At 38.0% G+C, this 19,715-nt stretch overlaps 1 protein-coding gene across 1 annotated transcript in view; it reads right to left on the bottom strand.

Annotated features, from left to right (window-relative positions):
* Positions 1-1,299: 1,299 nt before the first annotated feature.
* MSH2 (mutS homolog 2) overlaps positions 1,300-19,715 on the bottom strand; it is a 76,871-nt gene continuing 58,455 nt past the window's right edge. Inside the window, exons 9-16 of the mRNA XM_080813519.1 lie at positions 18,251-18,374; positions 16,253-16,403; positions 12,844-12,941; positions 9,560-9,805; positions 8,325-8,529; positions 6,781-7,028; positions 3,750-3,925; positions 1,300-1,742 (exon numbers count right to left, since the gene is read on the bottom strand). Of these exons, the coding sequence (XP_080669645.1) occupies positions 1,572-1,742; positions 3,750-3,925; positions 6,781-7,028; positions 8,325-8,529; positions 9,560-9,805; positions 12,844-12,941; positions 16,253-16,403; positions 18,251-18,374 (1,419 nt within the window). The 3' untranslated portion in view covers positions 1,300-1,571. The remainder of the gene's footprint in view (positions 1,743-3,749; positions 3,926-6,780; positions 7,029-8,324; positions 8,530-9,559; positions 9,806-12,843; positions 12,942-16,252; positions 16,404-18,250; positions 18,375-19,715) is intronic.

Raw genomic sequence — 19,715 nt, 5'->3', positions numbered from 1 at the left:
AAAATAATATTCAACTGTACAGGTATCCCGCATTTTGTATATTCCTTAATTCATCCACTGGCCTTGGCCAACTGGGGTGCTTCCACTTTTTGGTTATTATGAATAATCCTGCTATGAATTTTTGTGCACAAGTTTTTATGTGGTTAAGTCTCTCTTGGATATATACCTAAGGGATGGAAATGCTGAGTCATATGGTAACTCTGAAAAACTGCCAGGCTATTTTCCAAAGTGACTATACCAACTACATTTCTCAGTGTATGAGAACTTCAATTCCTCCACATTCTCATCAGTACTTGTTATCCAACTTTTGATTTTAGGTGTTCTAATGGGTGTGAAGTGGTAGCTCACTGTGGTTTTCATTTGCATCTCCCTGATGGTATCCTGTATCCTTTCATGTGCTTACTGGCCATGTGTACATCTTCCTTGGAAAAGGATCTCTTCAGATCCTCTGACTTTAAAATGAATTGTCTTTTTGTTACTGAAATGTATTTACTAAGACTCTTAAAGACCACTTTCTTTGTAACTGTATAGTAGTTCTTTATATATCCTGGTAATAAATCCTTTGATATCTTATGTATTACCAATATATTCTCCCATCATGGATCTAGTCTTTTCACTTTGTGGTGCCTTTTAATGAAAAGAAACACTCAGTTTCAATATAGCTGAATGGATGGTGTTGTGACTTAGCACATCCTTTCCAAAACCAAGGCGATCATGAAAATATATTTCCCTGTATTATTTTCTTTAGAACTACAGAACTAAACATTAAAAGCTTTGCAGTTTCGCTTATACATTCAGGTCAAAAATTCACTGGAGTTCATTTTTATATATGGAGCAGGGCTCCAATTTCATTTTGTTCTTATCTGGATACCTCATCATCCCATCACTATTTATTGGAAAGGTGGTCCTCCCCACCCATATTCAGCAGGGTTAGCCACTCTTAACCATTCCAACTCTTTCCTGTAAAATAAGAGAAGTAGACTAAATCAGCATTCCCAATCTGAAAGGTTTTATTAGAATGCAGATTTCTAAGTGTCCCCACAGAGAGATGTGGGAGAATGGCACACAGGGCGGAGGATCACACACACTCCAGGTTTATAATAAATTCCTAATCTGTATCTAGTCAACCTGGCTCCTGCCAATAAACAGACACTGTGGAGACCAATGGAAATTATTTCCATGGTTCCTTCTAGCTTTAGGAGCCTTTAGTTTTGCAAAGTCTTTGGGCGTAACTTGCTTTTTCCATACCATTTTGCAAACATGTATAAAAGTTCTATTATAAAGAAATACAACGCATTTCAAATTCCACAAACTACATGACTTTATTTATAAAATTCAACACACTGCCTACTGCCCATGTCCATTTAAGTATCCCTCAGCTACAGCTCTCATTCTTCGAAAATAAAGATCCTTGACAATGTACTCAAAGTATTACTAAATATTTTATTAAGTTGATATCCCATGGGTCTCAAATTGCCAGCACTATGAAAACAGGGTTAGTAAAAAACAATACAAAAGTGTTGTAGACAACAGCTTATCAGTATTCTCTTTACTCCTTTGGTGGGATTTTCTCATGTAGTAACTTTGATTCGTGAAATGATTTCATTTACAAAACTATTATTCTTTGCTATTACCTCAGCTTTCAGCTGTTTTAACTTCATTGTGATGTTTTCTTCCGACATTTCAGTAAAAGGCACTTGCTTCACCTTGGATAAAAACTCCTGAATAATTTTTTCACCTTGCTGAAAGATATATGAATGCTCCATTAGTCTTTAAAATGTCTTTTTAAAAAGTCAAAATAAATTGTAATGAATTGTTTCATTAAATTTCAACCTATAACATACCACCCAATAGTCAAAGAACATTCTTTAAATTGTGAGTGTGAACTATCCAATATACAGAAGGCCCTTATTTGACTGTATTTCTCCAAAGCAAGTCATTGAAGGATACTTATAAATACATTTTCAGCTGCTAATGAAAATGGGCTCAATATTTTAGTAGTCCCCCAATCTCTCACATTTCATTATTGATATATAAACGTAATTTTCTGGGAAAAAAAGAATTCAAGGTTTATAAATACTGTAAGGCATAAACAGTCACTGAAAATTCAGTACTCAAATATGGACAGAATTTTTAAATTACTATTTTACTGGCCAATCATTGACATTCTGAAGAGCATGGCCATTACTTGCCATGTGACCATGGGGAAATTCCTTAACCCACATTCCTCATTCATAACAAGGGGATGACAGTATTATCAACATCACAGGGCTACTGGGAGAACTGGAGACTGAATATACGTGCTTGGAAGTGCTTAGGACAGTGCCTGGCAAAGGGTAAGTGCTATGTAAATGTTTATCATCACGTATGAAGCAGAACTAAAAGCCTGCTTTTCATACCGGGAGCTAGTTGGCAGTAAGTACCTTAAGGGTTGACAGGTAGATATCCAAATGGTAAGGTAAAGAAGATATATTTCTCTATTAAATAACAAGTGCACTCTTTTTCAAATAAAGACAGAATCTAGACTGAACATCGATAGTTATACATCTCCTTTAAAGTTTTTTTCAAAAAACTTCAGAATTTATTATTTTTTTGTCCAATGTAATTAATGTTATCAAAAGTACATGGTTTCTGCTCTATTTAGAAATTAGGGATTACATAAAAGAGCCTACCTAACCCCAGACCACCAACAGCTGATAATAAGAGCACTCTACAGCAACCTCCCTAACTTAAACTAGTAACAAGATATAACACATTTCTCCTGCCTATCTAGGAACAAAAGACAAAACTATACCTTTTAAGCTTAAAAATCATACACGATCTGGGGCGCCTAGGTGGCTCAGAGGGTTAAAGCCTCTGCCTTCAGCTCAGGTCATGATCCCAGGGTCCTGGGATCGAGCCCCCGCATCGGGCTCTCTCCTTGGTGGGGAGCCTGCTTCCTCCTCTCTCTCTCTGCCTGCCTCTCTGCCTACTTGTGATCTCTCTCTGTCGAATAAATAAATAAAATCTTAAAAAAGAAAAGAAAAGAAAAGAAAAAAATCATACACGATCATCTATTATGATCAACAACTATCTATCCTTCAGGTAAAAAACTCACTGGTATAAGCTAAAATCATGACAAGAAGTAAATGCTGCTGGGACCCAGCAGTGAATTAATTTTATTTTCATTATTGCAGAGAATTACCCTCTACTTAAAAAAAAAAAATACGTTGAGCATAAGCTGTACCTTTCTGTACATCTAAATTTCACTCATCACTCAGAGAAGGCCTAACTTAAGATATACTTCTCCCATGAGAAGTGCAACATCCTGCCCAAAAAGAGCTGTCCAGAGTAAACATGTCATATACTGCATGAACTCTCTTTGACATGTTCAGTAATATCTTCCCAACCAGATTCTAGAAAAATGGAAGGCAGGAACTGTTTCTTTCTTATTCCCTTAACTAAGCAATTAACTGAGTAAATATACCATTAACTGACTTGACCTATTTGTTTATGAAGTAATCAAAAAAGTGCCTGGACATCTGTAACTCCTTTGAATTACTTTAAACCTAGACTAACATTCCTGTCCTCCTACGTTTTAAATGTGGTACTGACATGCTCTCTTTTGGTCAGAAATCAAAATGATACAGATGAAGTCTTTGCCATGCAAAGAAATCAAAGTGAAAGGCAACAATGAATGATCAAGTAAGTATTAGCATCACACGGGACCTGACACGGGGTTAAATAATTACAAACACAATATGACAAACCTCTCTTTCCAGATAGCACCTTTTTGCTGCTGGTTCCGTATCATCATATCCTTGTGATTCTCCAATATTCTGAAACTCCTCTAGTTCCAGAGCTTTCTGTCTAGCACACTCTATTACATGCCTAGGGAAATTTGCAAGCTCTGCAACGTGAATCCCAAAACTTTGATCACAGACACCTACAAGAAATTTGGGGGTTGTGAGGAGCAGGCAGAAAGAGAAAACAACTGATGTAAATAGAACTTATCCACCTCACTTTGTCATTTGGAAACTTAATTTTGTATTTCAAATACATTAGCCAAATGTTTCAGAGTAACTTAGATGAAGGAATTTTAATTAAGCCTTTAGCGGAAAGTAATTATGACTTCGCACACAGTGTTTTATCTTATCCTTGACAAATGTAGTGGGAAAAAAAAAAAATATCCAAAACAAAAAAGCTTGATGGTGAATCCTCAGAGGTCTGGACAAATATCAGAATCTGAAGAAAAATTAACTCAATTATCCCTCTAACGTTTTCCCATTTCATAAGGGAGGAATTAAATAAAGTATGAAGAAAAAAACAAGATAAATGTGTGTCACTAATAAAGAGCATTTAACTCAAAATATACGGCTTATTACTGAACGGTCCATTCTCTAGATCTGCCTACATCATTTTCTAGATAGACTTCAGGAAATTGGCTCAATAAATAAATTTACAATACTAGTCTTAGAAAAGTTACTTACCATTCTTACATAATCTTTTTTTTTTTTTTAAAGATTTTATTTATGACAGAGAGAGATAGCGAGAAGGAACACAAGCACAGAGGAACTGGAGAGGGAGAAGCAGGCTCCCCGCTGAGCAGGGAGCCCAATATGGGGCTCAATCCCAGGACCCTGGGATCATGACCTGAGCCGAAGGCAGATGCTTAACAACTGAGCCACCCAGGCACCCCCCATTCTTACATAATCTTATTCTGATTCTGAACTACTGCAAACACAGGACAATGTAATTTTGGACCCAAATTATTAGTAAATTTTATAGACTAGGTAGCTTATCTTCAACCCTGTTTGCAGAAAATAAACGGAATTATAACATTCCTTCCAGATGTTTAATATGAGTGATGCTCACAGAGTTATCATGGAGCTTCCACTTTTGCCTCAACTATGTATCAGCTGTAAAAAATTTTTTGGCCTAGTTATATAGCCCATGCATTCTGGGGCTGGATACTCCACACAACTAAGAGAAACAAACAAAAACCAAATAGAAGCAAATGTCTGATAAACACCCATAGTGATGCATAGACATATCACTATCTTCTCCTCGGGTTATCTGGTCTTTCAAAACTCTGAACCCAGGGGAGCCTGGGTGGCTCAGTTGGTTAAGAGTCTGACTTTGGCTCAGGTCATGATCCCAGGGACCTGGATCGAACCCCTCACTGGGCTCCCTGATCATTGAGGAGTCTGCTTCTCCCTCTCCCTGCTGCTTGTGCTTTCTCTCACTCCCTCTGTGTCAAATTAAAAATAAAATTTTGAACCCACTTCTTCAGGCACCTGGGTGGCTCAGCTGGTTAAGCATCCAACCCTTGGTTTCGGCTCAGGTCATGATGGGGCAGGTGGGGCCGTGAGATGGAGCCTCACAGCATACTTCAGGCTCAGTGGGGAGTCTGCCTGAAGATTCTCTCCCTCTGCCCCTCCCCATCCTCTTGCATGCTCATGCTCGGTCTCTCTAATAAATAAATCAAATTCTGAACCCATTTATCATACAAAACACAAAACAAAAAGTAAAACTTCAACTTCATGCTAAATGCCAGGTCCAACTAAAAGTATCTGTATCTTATTTTATTTTTTATTATTTTATTTATTTGACAGAGAGAGAACAGGAAAGCTCAAGCAGGGTGAGTGGCCCTAAAAGTATCTATATTTTAAATCAACAATAATGTAAACAGAGTAAGTCAAAAGGATTCCCACTGAAGCATAAGAACAAAGGATAAAAGAACCAAAAACATTTTTGTACTTGTATCAACCAACTGATGCAATAAAATGTGTTCTTGGAAAATCAGATAGCTATCTGAAAAAGCTATTCCAATGACTGGTGAAATGCTTAGGCAGCAAAAACTTTACAGCACATTAATCTCATCAACTTCGTAAATCTCATTAGCTGACAGACCCACAAAATGACACTTCTCTGAAAGGACAGAATGCCAACAAGTCATTCCCTTTGTAAGAACTACTAACAATTTCAGGATCTCTGGAAACCCTATCTTTAAATGAACCTGTTTGTGGGGCGACTGTGCAGCTCAGTGGGTTAAAGCCTCTGCCTTCCGCTCAGGTCATGATCTCAGGGTCCTGGGACTGAGCCCAGCATCCGGCTCTCCGCTCAGCGGGGAGCCTGCTTCCCCGTCTCTGCCTGCTGCTCTGCCTACTTGGGATCTCTCTCCCTGTCAAATAAATAAATAAAACCTTTAAAAAAATAATAAATGAACCTGTTTGTATAATATGCCATTAAAATTCCAATGAAGTAATTATAATAAATGGTTTCTTAAACAGTAACAGAGCCCTAGAACTTCAAAGCTTATTATTACTATCTACTTTGACAAGAAATCAGGCTGCCATGGAGGTATAAAACCTTCTGTGGTAATGTTTAAGAGTATGGGTTATTCTTTCTGTAACTGTCGTCCTACTGTGAGAGAAATATAATGCACCTTGTCCTTGTACCCAGATTATGAATTAAGGATGCCTGGGAGTGGGTTAAGCCTCTGTCTTTGGCTCAGGTCATGATCTCAGGGTCCTGGGATCGAGGCCCGCATCGGGCTCTCTGCTCATCGGGGAGCCTGCTTCTCCCCGCCCCACCATCTGCCTTTCTGCCTACTTGTGATCTCTGTCAAATGAGTAAAATCAATCTTAAAAAAAATTTTTTTAATTAAAAAAAAAGTAAATGCGTTCTGACAAACATGAATAATTCATACTCAGAAGAAGGCAATGATTCATGATGTCATGGGTGGAAGTTTCCCACTGCCACACCTGAATTTACAGTATACCAGTGGTATATACTCACCTTTCTTCACCTGATAAAGCATAGTTAAGGTTTCTTCAGTAGTTAGTGCTGTGACATGTAGATTATTAACAGTTGGTATGTGATTGGCCAAGGCAGTAAGTTCATGAAAATGTGTTGCAAACATGCAAAAAGCACCAATCTTTGTTGCAATGTACTCTGATATAGCCCACGCTAATCCAAAGCCATCATATGTAGAGGTTCCTCTTCCCAATTCATCTATGATTATTAAAGAATCTTTGGTTGCAGACCTGAAACACACAATTACATGAAAATCGCCCGTGATATAATATGTGACAATGAAAAAAAAACGAAATTAAGACAATACAATGGGAATGATGTGCCACAAAACCCAGATTATCTTCATATATAAAAAATTCAATAGTCAGTTAAAAGAAGAAAATGGGCATGGTCATAAACAAGTGATGGAGAAGTATTTTTTATAAAAATTACCAATCTCACAAATAATAATCAAAGAATTTCGAATCATCTATCATTCATTTATTGCCAATCAAACCAGCCCAGACTTTATGAATACCACATGAAGATGGGACAAGGGTGTCATGTTATGGACGTGCAGCTGGTGATCATGTAAACTGGCACGCTGGCTGCAGCCCTACCAATCAGATATTAGCATTCTTCCTTTTCTCTTCTTTAAGCAAATTTAAGGGGGAATTTTTTTTTTCTCAATTAGAGAATGCAATAGTTTTTTTTTTTAAGTGGCTCCACACCCAGCATGGAGCCCCATATGGGGCTTGAACTCATGACCGTGAAGTCAGGACATAAGCTGAGATCGAGAGTTGCATGTTTATCTGACTGAGCCATCCAGGAGCCCCAAGAATGCAACAGTTCTTCATGTGCATATCATTCATTTATTTTCCTGTGAATTTCCACTGACATCTTTTGCTTATTTAAGTTATGAATATTAGCTTGCTGACCAATTACTATACCAACTCTTTGTACTGCTTCTGTAATTCCCCACAAACAAATAATGAGCAGTAATTTACTAGGGATCTACTATATGTGATGTGCTTTAGAAGACACCAAGAAATGGAAGCCATAGCTTCTCTACCTTTAAAGAAGCGCCTTAAAAATGAAATAAGGAAAAGAGATTTCAGTAACCTCTAAAATAAAAAACCAAATATATGACAGGCACGTCAAAAAGTTCAAAGAAATACCCGTGACCTGAGGCTTATTTGACAAGGGAAGTCATCAGAGAAGTAGAATTTCTGTCACTAAGGCCTTTAAAGATTGGAAAGGACATGGGTAAACATTCCAGATATTGTGAACAGTTTAAGCAAGAGCATGGTAGTGGTGGGGGTTATAAGGTGGAAAAACTACCAGAAACCTTAAGACAAATTAAAAATCAAAGTTTTCCTCAACTATTATGAATTACCCTTTCAGGACAATATGAAGTGTATAAAGTTCCCAAGAAAACTATTAAACTGCATCAAGGTTCGCTGGTGTTTTATAGATGAATCTGCAAATGTACTTCACAGGACAGGGACATTCATTTCCATTTTGAGGGGACTGGGAAAATCACTCACCTGAGAATAGAAGCAGTTTCTAGCATTTCAGCCATGAATGTGGAGACTCCTTTCAACTGACTGTCGCCAGCCCCTACACGGGCCAGGATGCAGTCCACAATGGACACTTCCGCTGACTCACACGGCACAAAACACCCAATCTGGGCCATGAGAACTACCACCCCAGTTTGGCGAATATAAGTGGATTTACCTCCCATATTGGGGCCTTTAAAATAAATTACATCAAAAAGCAAGATTATTAATTTATTTCTGCCACTAATCGCATATTTGTGACTAATCACCTGGTTGCATGGATATGGCATAGAAGCAGCAGAACCATCAACTGCCAGAGTAATACTCTTTTTCCTTCATACATACTTACACTGCACTCTTCATTGAGAGGACTATGAAAAATATACCTCACCTGTAATTTGCCTAAAACAACTACAGATTTTCCCACAGCTCATACAGCTGCTGGCATGGTAATTTTATGTCATCCAGAAAAACAGTACACACCTAACTAATTAACTGAATACTGTAATTCATTAATAAATGAGGCTATTAGTGAATGAGTTAGTATGGTCTAATCCTTTAAATCACTTAAACTCCATACTAAAGCCCTAAGACACAACCTTACTTAACGCTAAAGTACAATTTATTTGTCTGGGTTAGATGCTATGAACAACTTGAAAATCCATTTAGGGAACTAGAATATTATCACTGTTTCCCAAATACATCTGCCCGAAGAGTACCCCCTCCACTTTGGTTTTCTAGAATCTAAGATCTAAAAATACTTCAGCTTGAGACATGCTGCATTAGTCTATGAGCAAACTTTTTTCAAATTTCACACAAATACAGTCCCATGTCTTTAAGAGAATTGCTAGCCTAAGCTGAGGTCATTGCAGCAATCAGTTTTGCTTCACCTTCAATGACCTCACTATTGAAAGGTCTGGCTCAAAGGTAGGCTTTGAGGTTGAAGGGATGTTCATTTTTAAATGCACGAAACCTTTGGAACAGAAGTTTCATATAAAGATGACATTCGCTCCTTAAGGCCTCCCCCTCCTTCCAAATCTTCTCTCTAACCCAAAAGTGAACATATCACTAACTAGGATGAATAACATGTTCTTTTTCTAACATCAAGAACTAGGATTTTCTTTATCAGTTTTAAATAATTCCACTCCAACATAAAAAAATGAAATCATTACCCCCCCAAAAGCCCATAAATTAGGTGTTCTTTTTTTTTTTTTTTTTTTTACCAGTAATGATGTGGAACATCTGTTTATCTTTTTCAAAGTGAACATCATTAGGAATAAATGCAACTTCATCTTGAACTTCAACACAAGCATGCCTGGACGCTTTCAGTGTAATTCTTCCTTGTCCTTTCTCCAAAATGACCGGACGTACATAGGGAACAGGTGCTCCATTTGACACGTGAGCAAAGCTGACAACAGCATCTAGCTGAGCTAACACATCATTGAGTGTCTGCATTGGTTCTACGTATCCTGTATAAAAACAGAAAATGTGCCAAGGAATACTGAACAAAGAAAATACATATAAGCAGTTATAGAAATAAATTTAACTCCCCTATTTGGGAATTTAAAATCCATTTTCTAATTTATTACTTTTCAAAAAATTAACAGAAGTTTGCCATAACCAAACTTGAAAGGAACATCTAAAGCCTTACCACAAGGTTAAAATGTATTACTACATCTTCCTCTACTATGAATAATTTCAAAAATAGAAAGAGTATGATGTCCTCTCTTACCAAAATTCATTAAAACAGAAAACACAGAGCTGCTTATCAGAAGATACATGCAAACACCAGGTTGTAATATAATAATGTCACTGTCAAGGCCTGTGCCTGTATAAACCTGACCATATGAGTTGTTTACTTGAGCTTTTTTTCCCCAATCAGTACCACATGCAGTTGAATTTTAGCAAAATTTAGATCCGTAATTGTCACTTAAAATACTTCCAGTGAGATTCTACTCTTCTAGAACATTAAAACTAAAAGCTATTATGTACACTAAAAAGCCCCTGATATGTGGCAGGCAATTCAGTCCAAATAATAAAAATGGTCAAAATTTATAGAATAGATTCTAAAATTTTAATAGCTTGGAGGGGTTAGTGAAACATCCCATATGTTATGCAGAACTATCAGACAGGCATCAATGTGTCAAAAGCTTCAAAGGACATTCATGAGAATACTGTTTAATTTTAGAAAAAAAAGTTAAGAGTTTAATCAAATGGCAGCCAATAGGATTCATCTTTGATTCCCCTGCTCCCCATAAAAGTGATAAAATGTTTTACAAATAAGAATTAACTTATGAATGGCTGAATACAAATAATTCTCTTACTGTTTCACCACTTCCAATTTATTCCTGTTTTATCTAACAGGTATTCTTTTAAAAAGAAAAAAGAAAAAAAAAAAGGAAAAGAATGGTTCACACCACCCTTTCATGGAGGAACAAGAATCTGCAAGAATTACTTAAACATTAATGGAGTACTTACTGTAACTACTTTAAAAAAGGAAATACCTCTTAAGGTATTTCATATCACCTGGCCCTTAACAGCATCACCTATTCTGGTTTAATAGCAAGATAAAGAACCACAGAAATGATCCATTACATTTTTAAATACAGATAATGTGTATATTAGACCAAGAAAAGGTTTCATTTAAATTCAAGGTAACTCTAGGGGCACCTGGGTGGCTCAGTCCGTTACGTTATGCTCAGGTCATCTGGCTCAGGTCATGATCCTGGGGCTCTGGGATAGAGCCCCACATTGGGCTCCCTGCTCAGCGGGGAGTCTGCTCCCCCTCTCTCTGCCCCTCTCCCCTGCTCGTGCTCTATTATTCTCGCTCCAAATAAACAAATAAAACTAAAATAAATAAATAAATAAATGAAGAAATTCAAGGTAACTCTAAATACAAAATACCCTCCATTTAAATGTTTGAAGCTAGCACCTTTTTTAACCTAGAAGGTGCTTGATGAATCTGAGTTGATACTACATCTTTTTAAGGAAGACTCCCAGTTTGAATATATAGTATTTACAGGGTCCTTAAAAATGCAATCTAGGCATTTTCAACTATAGTTATCTGATACTACCAAGCAAAAAAAACCAGAATATTTACAAAACTCATTCACCTCAACACCAATATATAAAGTGTAATAAAACCCTTTTGGGGTGCCTGAGTGGCTCAGCTGAGCATCAATTGAGCGTCTGCCTTTGGCTTGGGTCAAGATCTCAGGGTCCTGGGATGGAGCGCCCCATCAGGCTCCCTGCTCAGTGGGGAGTCTTCTTCTTCTCCCTATCCCACTCATGTTCTCACAAATAAATAAAATTAAGAAGCAAAACAAAACACCAACCTTTAAGTTTTATGTTTATTTTACTATAAAATTCATAATAGTAAAATAATTCACAGAATTATACAAGCACATAGTTTTTAAATGCATGAATACCTTGGAAATGAGGACATCCTCCTACTTACTCACAATACACACCCCCCAAAATAGGATACCAATATCATGTTATCTCTTATAAAACTTCACCAATTTGTCCTGAGTGTCCCTGATAGCTCTTTCCCACCCCCAACTCCTAGACCTGGATCCATTCGGGACCATCTACTGATCCGCTTGTTGTGTCTCCTTAAGTCTCCTATAATCTAGAACAGATCATGGCCATTCCGTTTTGCTACCATGACACAGACATTTTTAAAGAGTACAAGCCTTAAAAAGAATGTCCCACAATCTAAATTTATCTCCGTTTCCCTTCTTGTTAACAATCAGGTTAAACATTTTTGTCAAGAATACCATGGACAATACTGTGTTCTTCCCTCTACATCACATCAAGATGCATATAAAAGTCATTTGTTCTATTACTGATTATGCCAACTTTGATCACTTGGTTGAAGTAGTTTGTTGGTGTATTTTTGGAAGGCACAATAAAAGTTACAGTCAATATACATGTGATGACAGGCAAAACCTTCCAGTTTAACACAACAGCCCCACCTTGTGCTAAACATACATTCATTCTGTGTCAAGGGCAACACCACAGTGTTAAGTGATGCATTCTTCTCAAACAGTGTCCTCCAGAAGGAAGTCTGAAAATCTACAAAATGGCATATAGAACTCGAAAAGGCTTGCTTCATGTATAATTTCCTATTTGTTTTTCAGTGATATTTATTTCCAAAACTTAGAGCATGAGCCCAAAAATAACCTAAAATTATTAGTGCCTTCAGTCCTTGGTGTTTCTTTTCCTTGTTGCAACTACAATAAATTTTGTGCTTTTATATGGGTCTATTTCTCAGGGTATTCCCACACCTTAGGCTGCACTAGCTTATCTTTCTATGTAAGAGTTATTTCCAGTTACTTTTCCCACCACAATACAGCACATATTATTTTATAGATAGCCTAACATAATAAACAGTGTGTTAACATTTTTTTAAAAAAAACACTCTTGAAACATACCGGTATCTTTTCTATTACTAAAAACCAGGTTACATTCATAACATTTGATGCATTGGTTCTGTTAAATTTACCTGAAGAAATATTGACAATTTCTTTAACAATGGCATCCTGGGCTTCCTCGTACTCAGTTTTATTTTTGGTATACTCTTCATTGAGAGAAGTCAGTTTACTGCAAGTCAAGATAATTACATTATTAAAAATATCAAAACATCTACTGAAGTAATATGTTCCACATAAAATATATCCAGAGCATCTATCCTATAAAGCACCAAAACAATAATTAAAATGAAAATGTGAGTAGAAAATGGGCAACTCATTAGGGGCAGATGTGGATGGAATTCAGTGTATTAACATTTATGCGTTCTGGAAGAGCCTACTGGCACAATTCTTGCTGTAACATTTATTCCCCTGAGTATTGATCTAACCTTTTCTAAAATATTTAAATGGAATTAAGTCTTCATCCTCATTTCAGATAGAGGCCATCTACCCCCCCCCCTTTTTAAAGATTTTATTTATTTGTTTGTCAGAGAGAGAGAGAACAAGCAGAGGGAAAGGCAGGCAGAGGGAGAAGCAGGCTCCCTGCTGAGCAGGGAGTCCAATGGAGGGCCCAATCCCAGGACCCTGGGATCATGACCCAAGCCAAAGGCAGATGCTTAACTGACTGAGCCACCCAGGGGTCCCCATCCCCCCTTTCCAAATTTATACACACCACACAGTTTCTCTCGTTACTGTAGTATATAGCTGCTTTTGATACTGAAGGCTGTCGAAGTAAGAAAATGTTTTGAAAACCAAATCTTACTGAGTAAAGAAAAAAATGAAAACTATAGGTTGAAATAAAAAATGAGGAAGGGGGCACCTAGGTGGCTCAGTGGGTTGGGCCTCTGCCTTCGGCTTGGGTCATGATCTCAGGGTCCTGGGATCGAGGCCCCTATCAGGCTTCTCTGCTCAGTGGGGAGCTTGCTTCCCCCCCTCTCTCTGCCTGCCTCTCTACCTACTTGTGATCTCTCCCTGTCAAATAAATAAATAAAATCTTTTTAAAAAATGAGGAAGGACAAGAATAAAGTAAAGGAAAAATATTCACGGATGCCAAAGGAAGGGAATGAAATAAAAAATAAAAAGACAAGATGGGGGCACAGAGAAGAGACGCATTCACTAGATGGAGGAAGGCACTGATGGCATAACACATATATTACAGCTCAGGAACAGTGCATGGGCAAGCAGCAGCAGCTACAGTAGCAAAGACTACTAGCAAACATGCAAACAGAAGGAATTAAAGGAAGTCAAGCAAGAGGCAAAGACATTGTAAAAATGAGACCACAGTGTGAGGGAAGAGCAAACGAGATGAAAGCGGATGGGGAGGGGACCAGACCCTGCAGGTTACAATAAAGACTGCAGACTTTCCTGGATGATAGACACCAGCAGTTTTAAAGAAGGAAAATTACATGATCAAAGAATCAGATACACAGCAAGGATTCAATTTGCAGACAAAAATGAATTAATAAATGAATCTCCTTCAACTTTTAGATTAAATGCAGTCATTCAGCTCAATCTCATTTACTTATAACTAACCCATGGTGATTCAAAGATGGTTATAATACCCCAAAAGTTCCGTCTCAGCTAAGCCATTACTGAATATAGTTTGGACCAGGGATATAGTTTGCTAGAAAGACAACTACTACTAAGTTGGGCAATAGGAGATCTAGCTATGAGTATCGAATGTTACTAGTTATCTAATCCTGGGGAATGGGGAGTTTTAGCCTCTTCATCTAAATAATGAGAAATAAACCTATTTATCTCAGAATTGTTACGAAAAACAAACCAAACATTGTTTTCATTCCTGAGGTGGCTGAACACCTAGAAATTAATGACTGCACATAATAAACACTCAAAATACTTGCTGAATAAATGGATAAAAGGGGATCATATACACAAAGCTACCGGTAAAGTACTGGGTATATTCAGGATGGGTGGATGTAAGGCCTCCCATAAATTCTAATAGAGTACAGAAGGAAAAAGATTAATGTCCCCACCCCACATCATAGAACATTATTTCAAAATAATTCTTCTTTCACCTATAAATAATTTAAGAAACTTTCTAACATCAGTAGAGGAAAAGAAAAACTTGTAAAATCTTTTTCAACATGAAACAGGATTTTGAACAAGCAATAATCTAGTAAGTGGCCTCACTAAAGCTGGTAGGCATCTCCCGATCCTAATTTATATATCCAACTGATATACCAGAATTTTTTAAATTGATAAATGGTATCAAAGCCTTCTTAGAAAAAGCAAATGTGAAAATAATTATAAACCAGAGATATGATGGGGAACTAATGTTAATAGATACGGAAGTGTAATATAAACCGTAATAAAATCTCGTATTGACAAAAGAATGGTGAGACAGATATGTGAAAGAACAATCTTTTTTTAAATTTTTTTTTAAGGATTTTATTTATATTTGATAGCGAGAAAGCACACACAAGCAGGGGGAGTGGCAGGCAGAGGGAGAAGCAGGCTCCCCACTGAACAAGGAGCTCGATGTAGGACTTGATCCCAGCACCCTGGGATCATGACCTGAGCTGAACGCAGACACTTAACCAACTGGGCCACCCAGGTGCCCAAGAACGATCTTTCTTTTTAATTTTTTAAAAAATTTATTTGAGAGTGAGTGGGGAGGGGAGAGGAGGAGAGAGAGAGAATATCAAGCAGACTCCCTGCTGAGTGGAAATCCTGACTGGGGGCTTTATCTCATGACACTGGGATCATGATCTGAGCCAAAATCAAGAGCTAGATACTCACCCCCTGAGTCACCCAGGCACCCCGTGAAAAAACGATTTTTTGTTTTTTTAAGATTTTATTTATTTGAGAGACAGACAGTAAGCAGGAGAGAGCACAAGCTGGAGAAGGGGCAAAGAGAGAGGCAGAAGCAGACTTCCTGCTGAGCAGAGAGCCTGACTCAATCCCAGGATCCTGTGATCATGAAATGAGTGGAAGGCAGCTGCTTAACCGACTGAGCCACCCAAGTGCCCCATGAAAAAACAATCTTAAAAACAGACTGAAAGGGGGCACCTGGATGGCTCAGTCTGTTAAGCATCTGCCTTCAGGTGAGGTCATGATCCCAGGATCCTGGGATCAATGTCCCGTGTCAGGCTCCCTGCTTGGTGGGGAGCCTGCTTTTCCCTCTCCACACTCACCCCGTCTGTGCTCTCAAATAAATAAAATCTATAAAGATAAAACAAACAAACAAAAAAAGACCCAAACTGCCCCTTCAGTCAATGACGAAAAGAGGAGTTATTTATAACAAGGTGTGTTGGAACACATGATGAGGCTCTTAGAAGAAAATAAAGCTTCATTCTCACCTGATACCTCCTATCAATAAGTAAGGTAAAACTTCCTTAACATAAAACATTCATGTCTCATCAGAGAATAATTTAGTTCCATGGACCTACTGAAGGCTTAACAAAACAATGTAGCCATACAAACCTGTTGGTAAATTTAACACCATTCTTCTGAATGTCCACCGTACTGAAGTTTTTATTGTTACGAAGGACTTTTTCTTCCTTACATGTTACGCGAAAGTAATAACCAAACTGTGCACTGGAATCCAGTTTAATCTGTTTGCCAGGATCCAAACCTTCATGATATGGAAATAAAGACAAAGCATGTCATGGATGCCTACAGCCATCTTTCAATGTAAATGTTTAAAATAATTAACTCTTACTACAAGACAGCACAGTGGAAATTACTACGATGACCTAACCGGGAACTATTCAAACTTTACTTCACTTAAAAACTACATGAATGAAGGCTATCTATAAAATCCTTGAACTCTGTATTAATGGTAGCTTCTGACGTGCAAGTGCTTTCTGGATATGGCCATCCCAAGGCTACAGAGCACCGCAGTAGACTATGTCCAGAGGGATGCACACCATAGGACCCCTGACCCCGAGGAGCTCTGCACCACGGTTCTTTACTTCACTGAAACATTTCTCTGGAACTAACACAGAGTAGGATTAAAATAAACACACTTTCTAAACAAAAACTTAAGTCTCTCACAATGAAACTATAAAACAAGGACACACAGTTTCTGTTAAATGTAGGAAATTTCACAAAATGAGCAATGATCAATCACCTGGACTTTATTTACCTAAAATTTTTGAGTTTTTCTAAGTCTGTCCCCACCCTCTCATTCATCAATGTGATCTTTAGAGTACAAATCAGAAGAGAGAGACCGTATTTACAAAATTTAATTGCTAAAGCATGGCTATCAAATATTAGTAGTAGCAAACAACTAAAGACACACTTCACTGGGCTAGGGAGGGAAGAGATCATAGAAAGAACGTAGAAAGAGCTATGAAATGAGAAGAGTAAAGAAAGGCAAAGATTTTTTACCTGGTTAGTCCATATATGGATTCTCCATGGTAACTATTTGCAAAATTTTTTGTATATGTAGGTATGGACATATTTCTGGGAAGAGGATTCATCAGATTCTCAAGAAATTACTGCCTGAGGGTTCTACTAATATGCTAAGCTATATTTATTCATTCAACATACACATGAGAGATGCTCAAACAAAAAGGTTCATAAATTCAGAACAAATTAGTATGAATAATATGAGACTAATTGGGGAATTAATAATCTAGTATGGGGGGACTTGGGTTGCTCAGTTGGTTAAGCATCAGACTCTGGATTTTGGCTCAAGTCATGATCTCAGGGTCCTGAGATCAAGCCCCATGCTGGGCTTTACTCTGGGTGAGAAGGAGACTGCTTAAGATTTTCTCTCTCCTGGGGCGCCTGGGTGGCTCAGTGGGTTAAGGCCTCTGCCTTCGGCTAGGGTCGTGGTCCCGAGGTCCTGGGATTGAACCCCACATTGGGCTCTTTGCTTGGCGGGGAGCCTGCTTCCCCCTCTCTCTGCCTACTTGTGATCTCTCTCTGTTAAATAAATCAATAAAATAAAAAAATAAAAAATAAAAAAAAGATTTTCTCTCTCCTGCTCCCTCTTTCCCTCCCCGAACTTACACATGCGTTCTCTCTCTCAAAACAAAACAAAACAAAACAAAAACTAGTATGGAAGGCAGACATCTTAAAAAAGCTGATGTTACTGACATGCTTGCGAATACCAAAGCCAAATCAATGAACTAGTAGAATGACGCTTACAGAGGAGGTGATGTTTAATACAGATCCTATTTCAAGGAAATGATGCAAGGGCCTCTTGGTTGATTTGTCCGGTAGGAATGTGGGATTATCCTGGGGTTGGAAAGTTAGTGAGAGACAAATCTGGAAGAGGGTGAAGCTCCAAATGCAAAGCATCCTATATATCAACTTGGAAGTATCTATAATTTTATTCTGTAGAAGAAAGGCCTGGCACTTTAAGCAAGAAGTGGCATGATCCACTATGTGTTCTAGGCAAGTAATTCTGGCACAAGTGGGGACACTATATAGACCAAAGAATTATTCAAACCACCAATGAGGCCTTCTTACCTAGATCTCTCGCCGCACTTACTAATGTTGACTGCATCTTCTTTTCCAAGTCATCCATTATTTCTCTTAATTCACTCAGATTGGGATCAAATGAAGGTTTCACAAGGAATTCATGGTTTTCCACCTACAGACAGAACAAAGAATAGCTAAATTTTACAAATGATGGGTAAAGATGGAAATAACATTGTGTTTTCTTTTCCTTCATTTAAATTTCACTTGTATTTTGAGTTAAACTTATGTTTTAACTTACTCTGCCATTAAGGAGTTTCCATTTATTAGATGTAAAATTCCGTCTATAAGGAACTTAGAGCTCTAGACACCCCAAAATTACTTAGATGAAAAGATGGAGAGCTTATGTCACTAGTAGTATTCAGTATTTTTATTTATACTTCCCCCTAAACAATGTTTAATATGTTCTTCCTGAACATTACTAAAGAATGTTCAATGTTCATAGTCTATAACAAAATGTGTAGTTTTTACCTAAACCAAGGATCCATCTTAGGAACCTCAAAATTAAAAATAAATAAATAAATAAATAATAAAAAAGCTACAGAATGTCATTTATTCAAACTGAAAGTTGATCAAAATCTTTCAGGGTGGTGGTGGGGGCGCCTGGGTAGTTGAGTCATTTGAGTGTCTGATTCCTGATTTCGGCTCAGGTCACGATTGCAGGATCCTGGGATCAAGCCTGGTGTCATGCTCCGTGCACACAATTAAGTCTGCTTGGGATTCTCTCTCCCCACCTCTGCCTGCCGCTCCTCCTGCTCCTGCTCTCTGGCTTGTTCTAAAATAAATAAAATCTTAAAAAATAATCTCTCTTAAAGGCTTTATTTCCCTAAATTCTTACTAAGAGTCATCAAAAAATCATTATGAAAGATTTCACTTACAATGGCAAATGTACACACAAAACATTTAGAAACAAAGTCTTACTTTTTTTTATTTTTAAAATAAAGATTTTAAAATAAAGATTTTATTTCTTTATTTGAGAGAGAGAGACACACACACACAGAGCTTGAGGAGGGGAGAGGAGGCAGAAGAAGAGGGAGAGGGAGAGGCAGACTCCCTGCTCAGCAGGGATCCTAATGCGGGGCTCCATTCCAGAACCCTGGGATCATGACCTAAGCCGAAAGCAGACACTTAACTGACTGAGCCATCCAGATGCCCCTAGAAACAAAGTCTTAACTATTTAAGACTTTGTTTTTTAAAGATAGATTATTTATTCATTTGACAGAGAGAGAGAGAGGAGAGACAGAGAGCGCGTGTGCGTGCGTGAGTGCACAGGCAGGCAGAGTGGCAGATAGAGGGAGAGGGAGAAGCAGGCTCCCCGCCGAACAAGGAATCTGGTGTGGAACTGGATCCCAGGACCCCAGGATCATGACCTGAGCCGAAGGCAGACACTTAATCGACTGAGTCATCCAGGCACCCCAACTACTTAGGACTTTTATTAGAAGTAACCGCTTACTGC

The sequence above is a fragment of the Martes martes genome, assembly GCF_963455335.1.
Source record: "Martes martes genome assembly, chromosome: 9".
Classification (NCBI taxonomy): domain Eukaryota; kingdom Metazoa; phylum Chordata; class Mammalia; order Carnivora; family Mustelidae; genus Martes; species Martes martes.
Note: the sequence above shows the minus strand (reverse complement) of the source record. Positions and strands in the feature narration are given on the sequence as shown.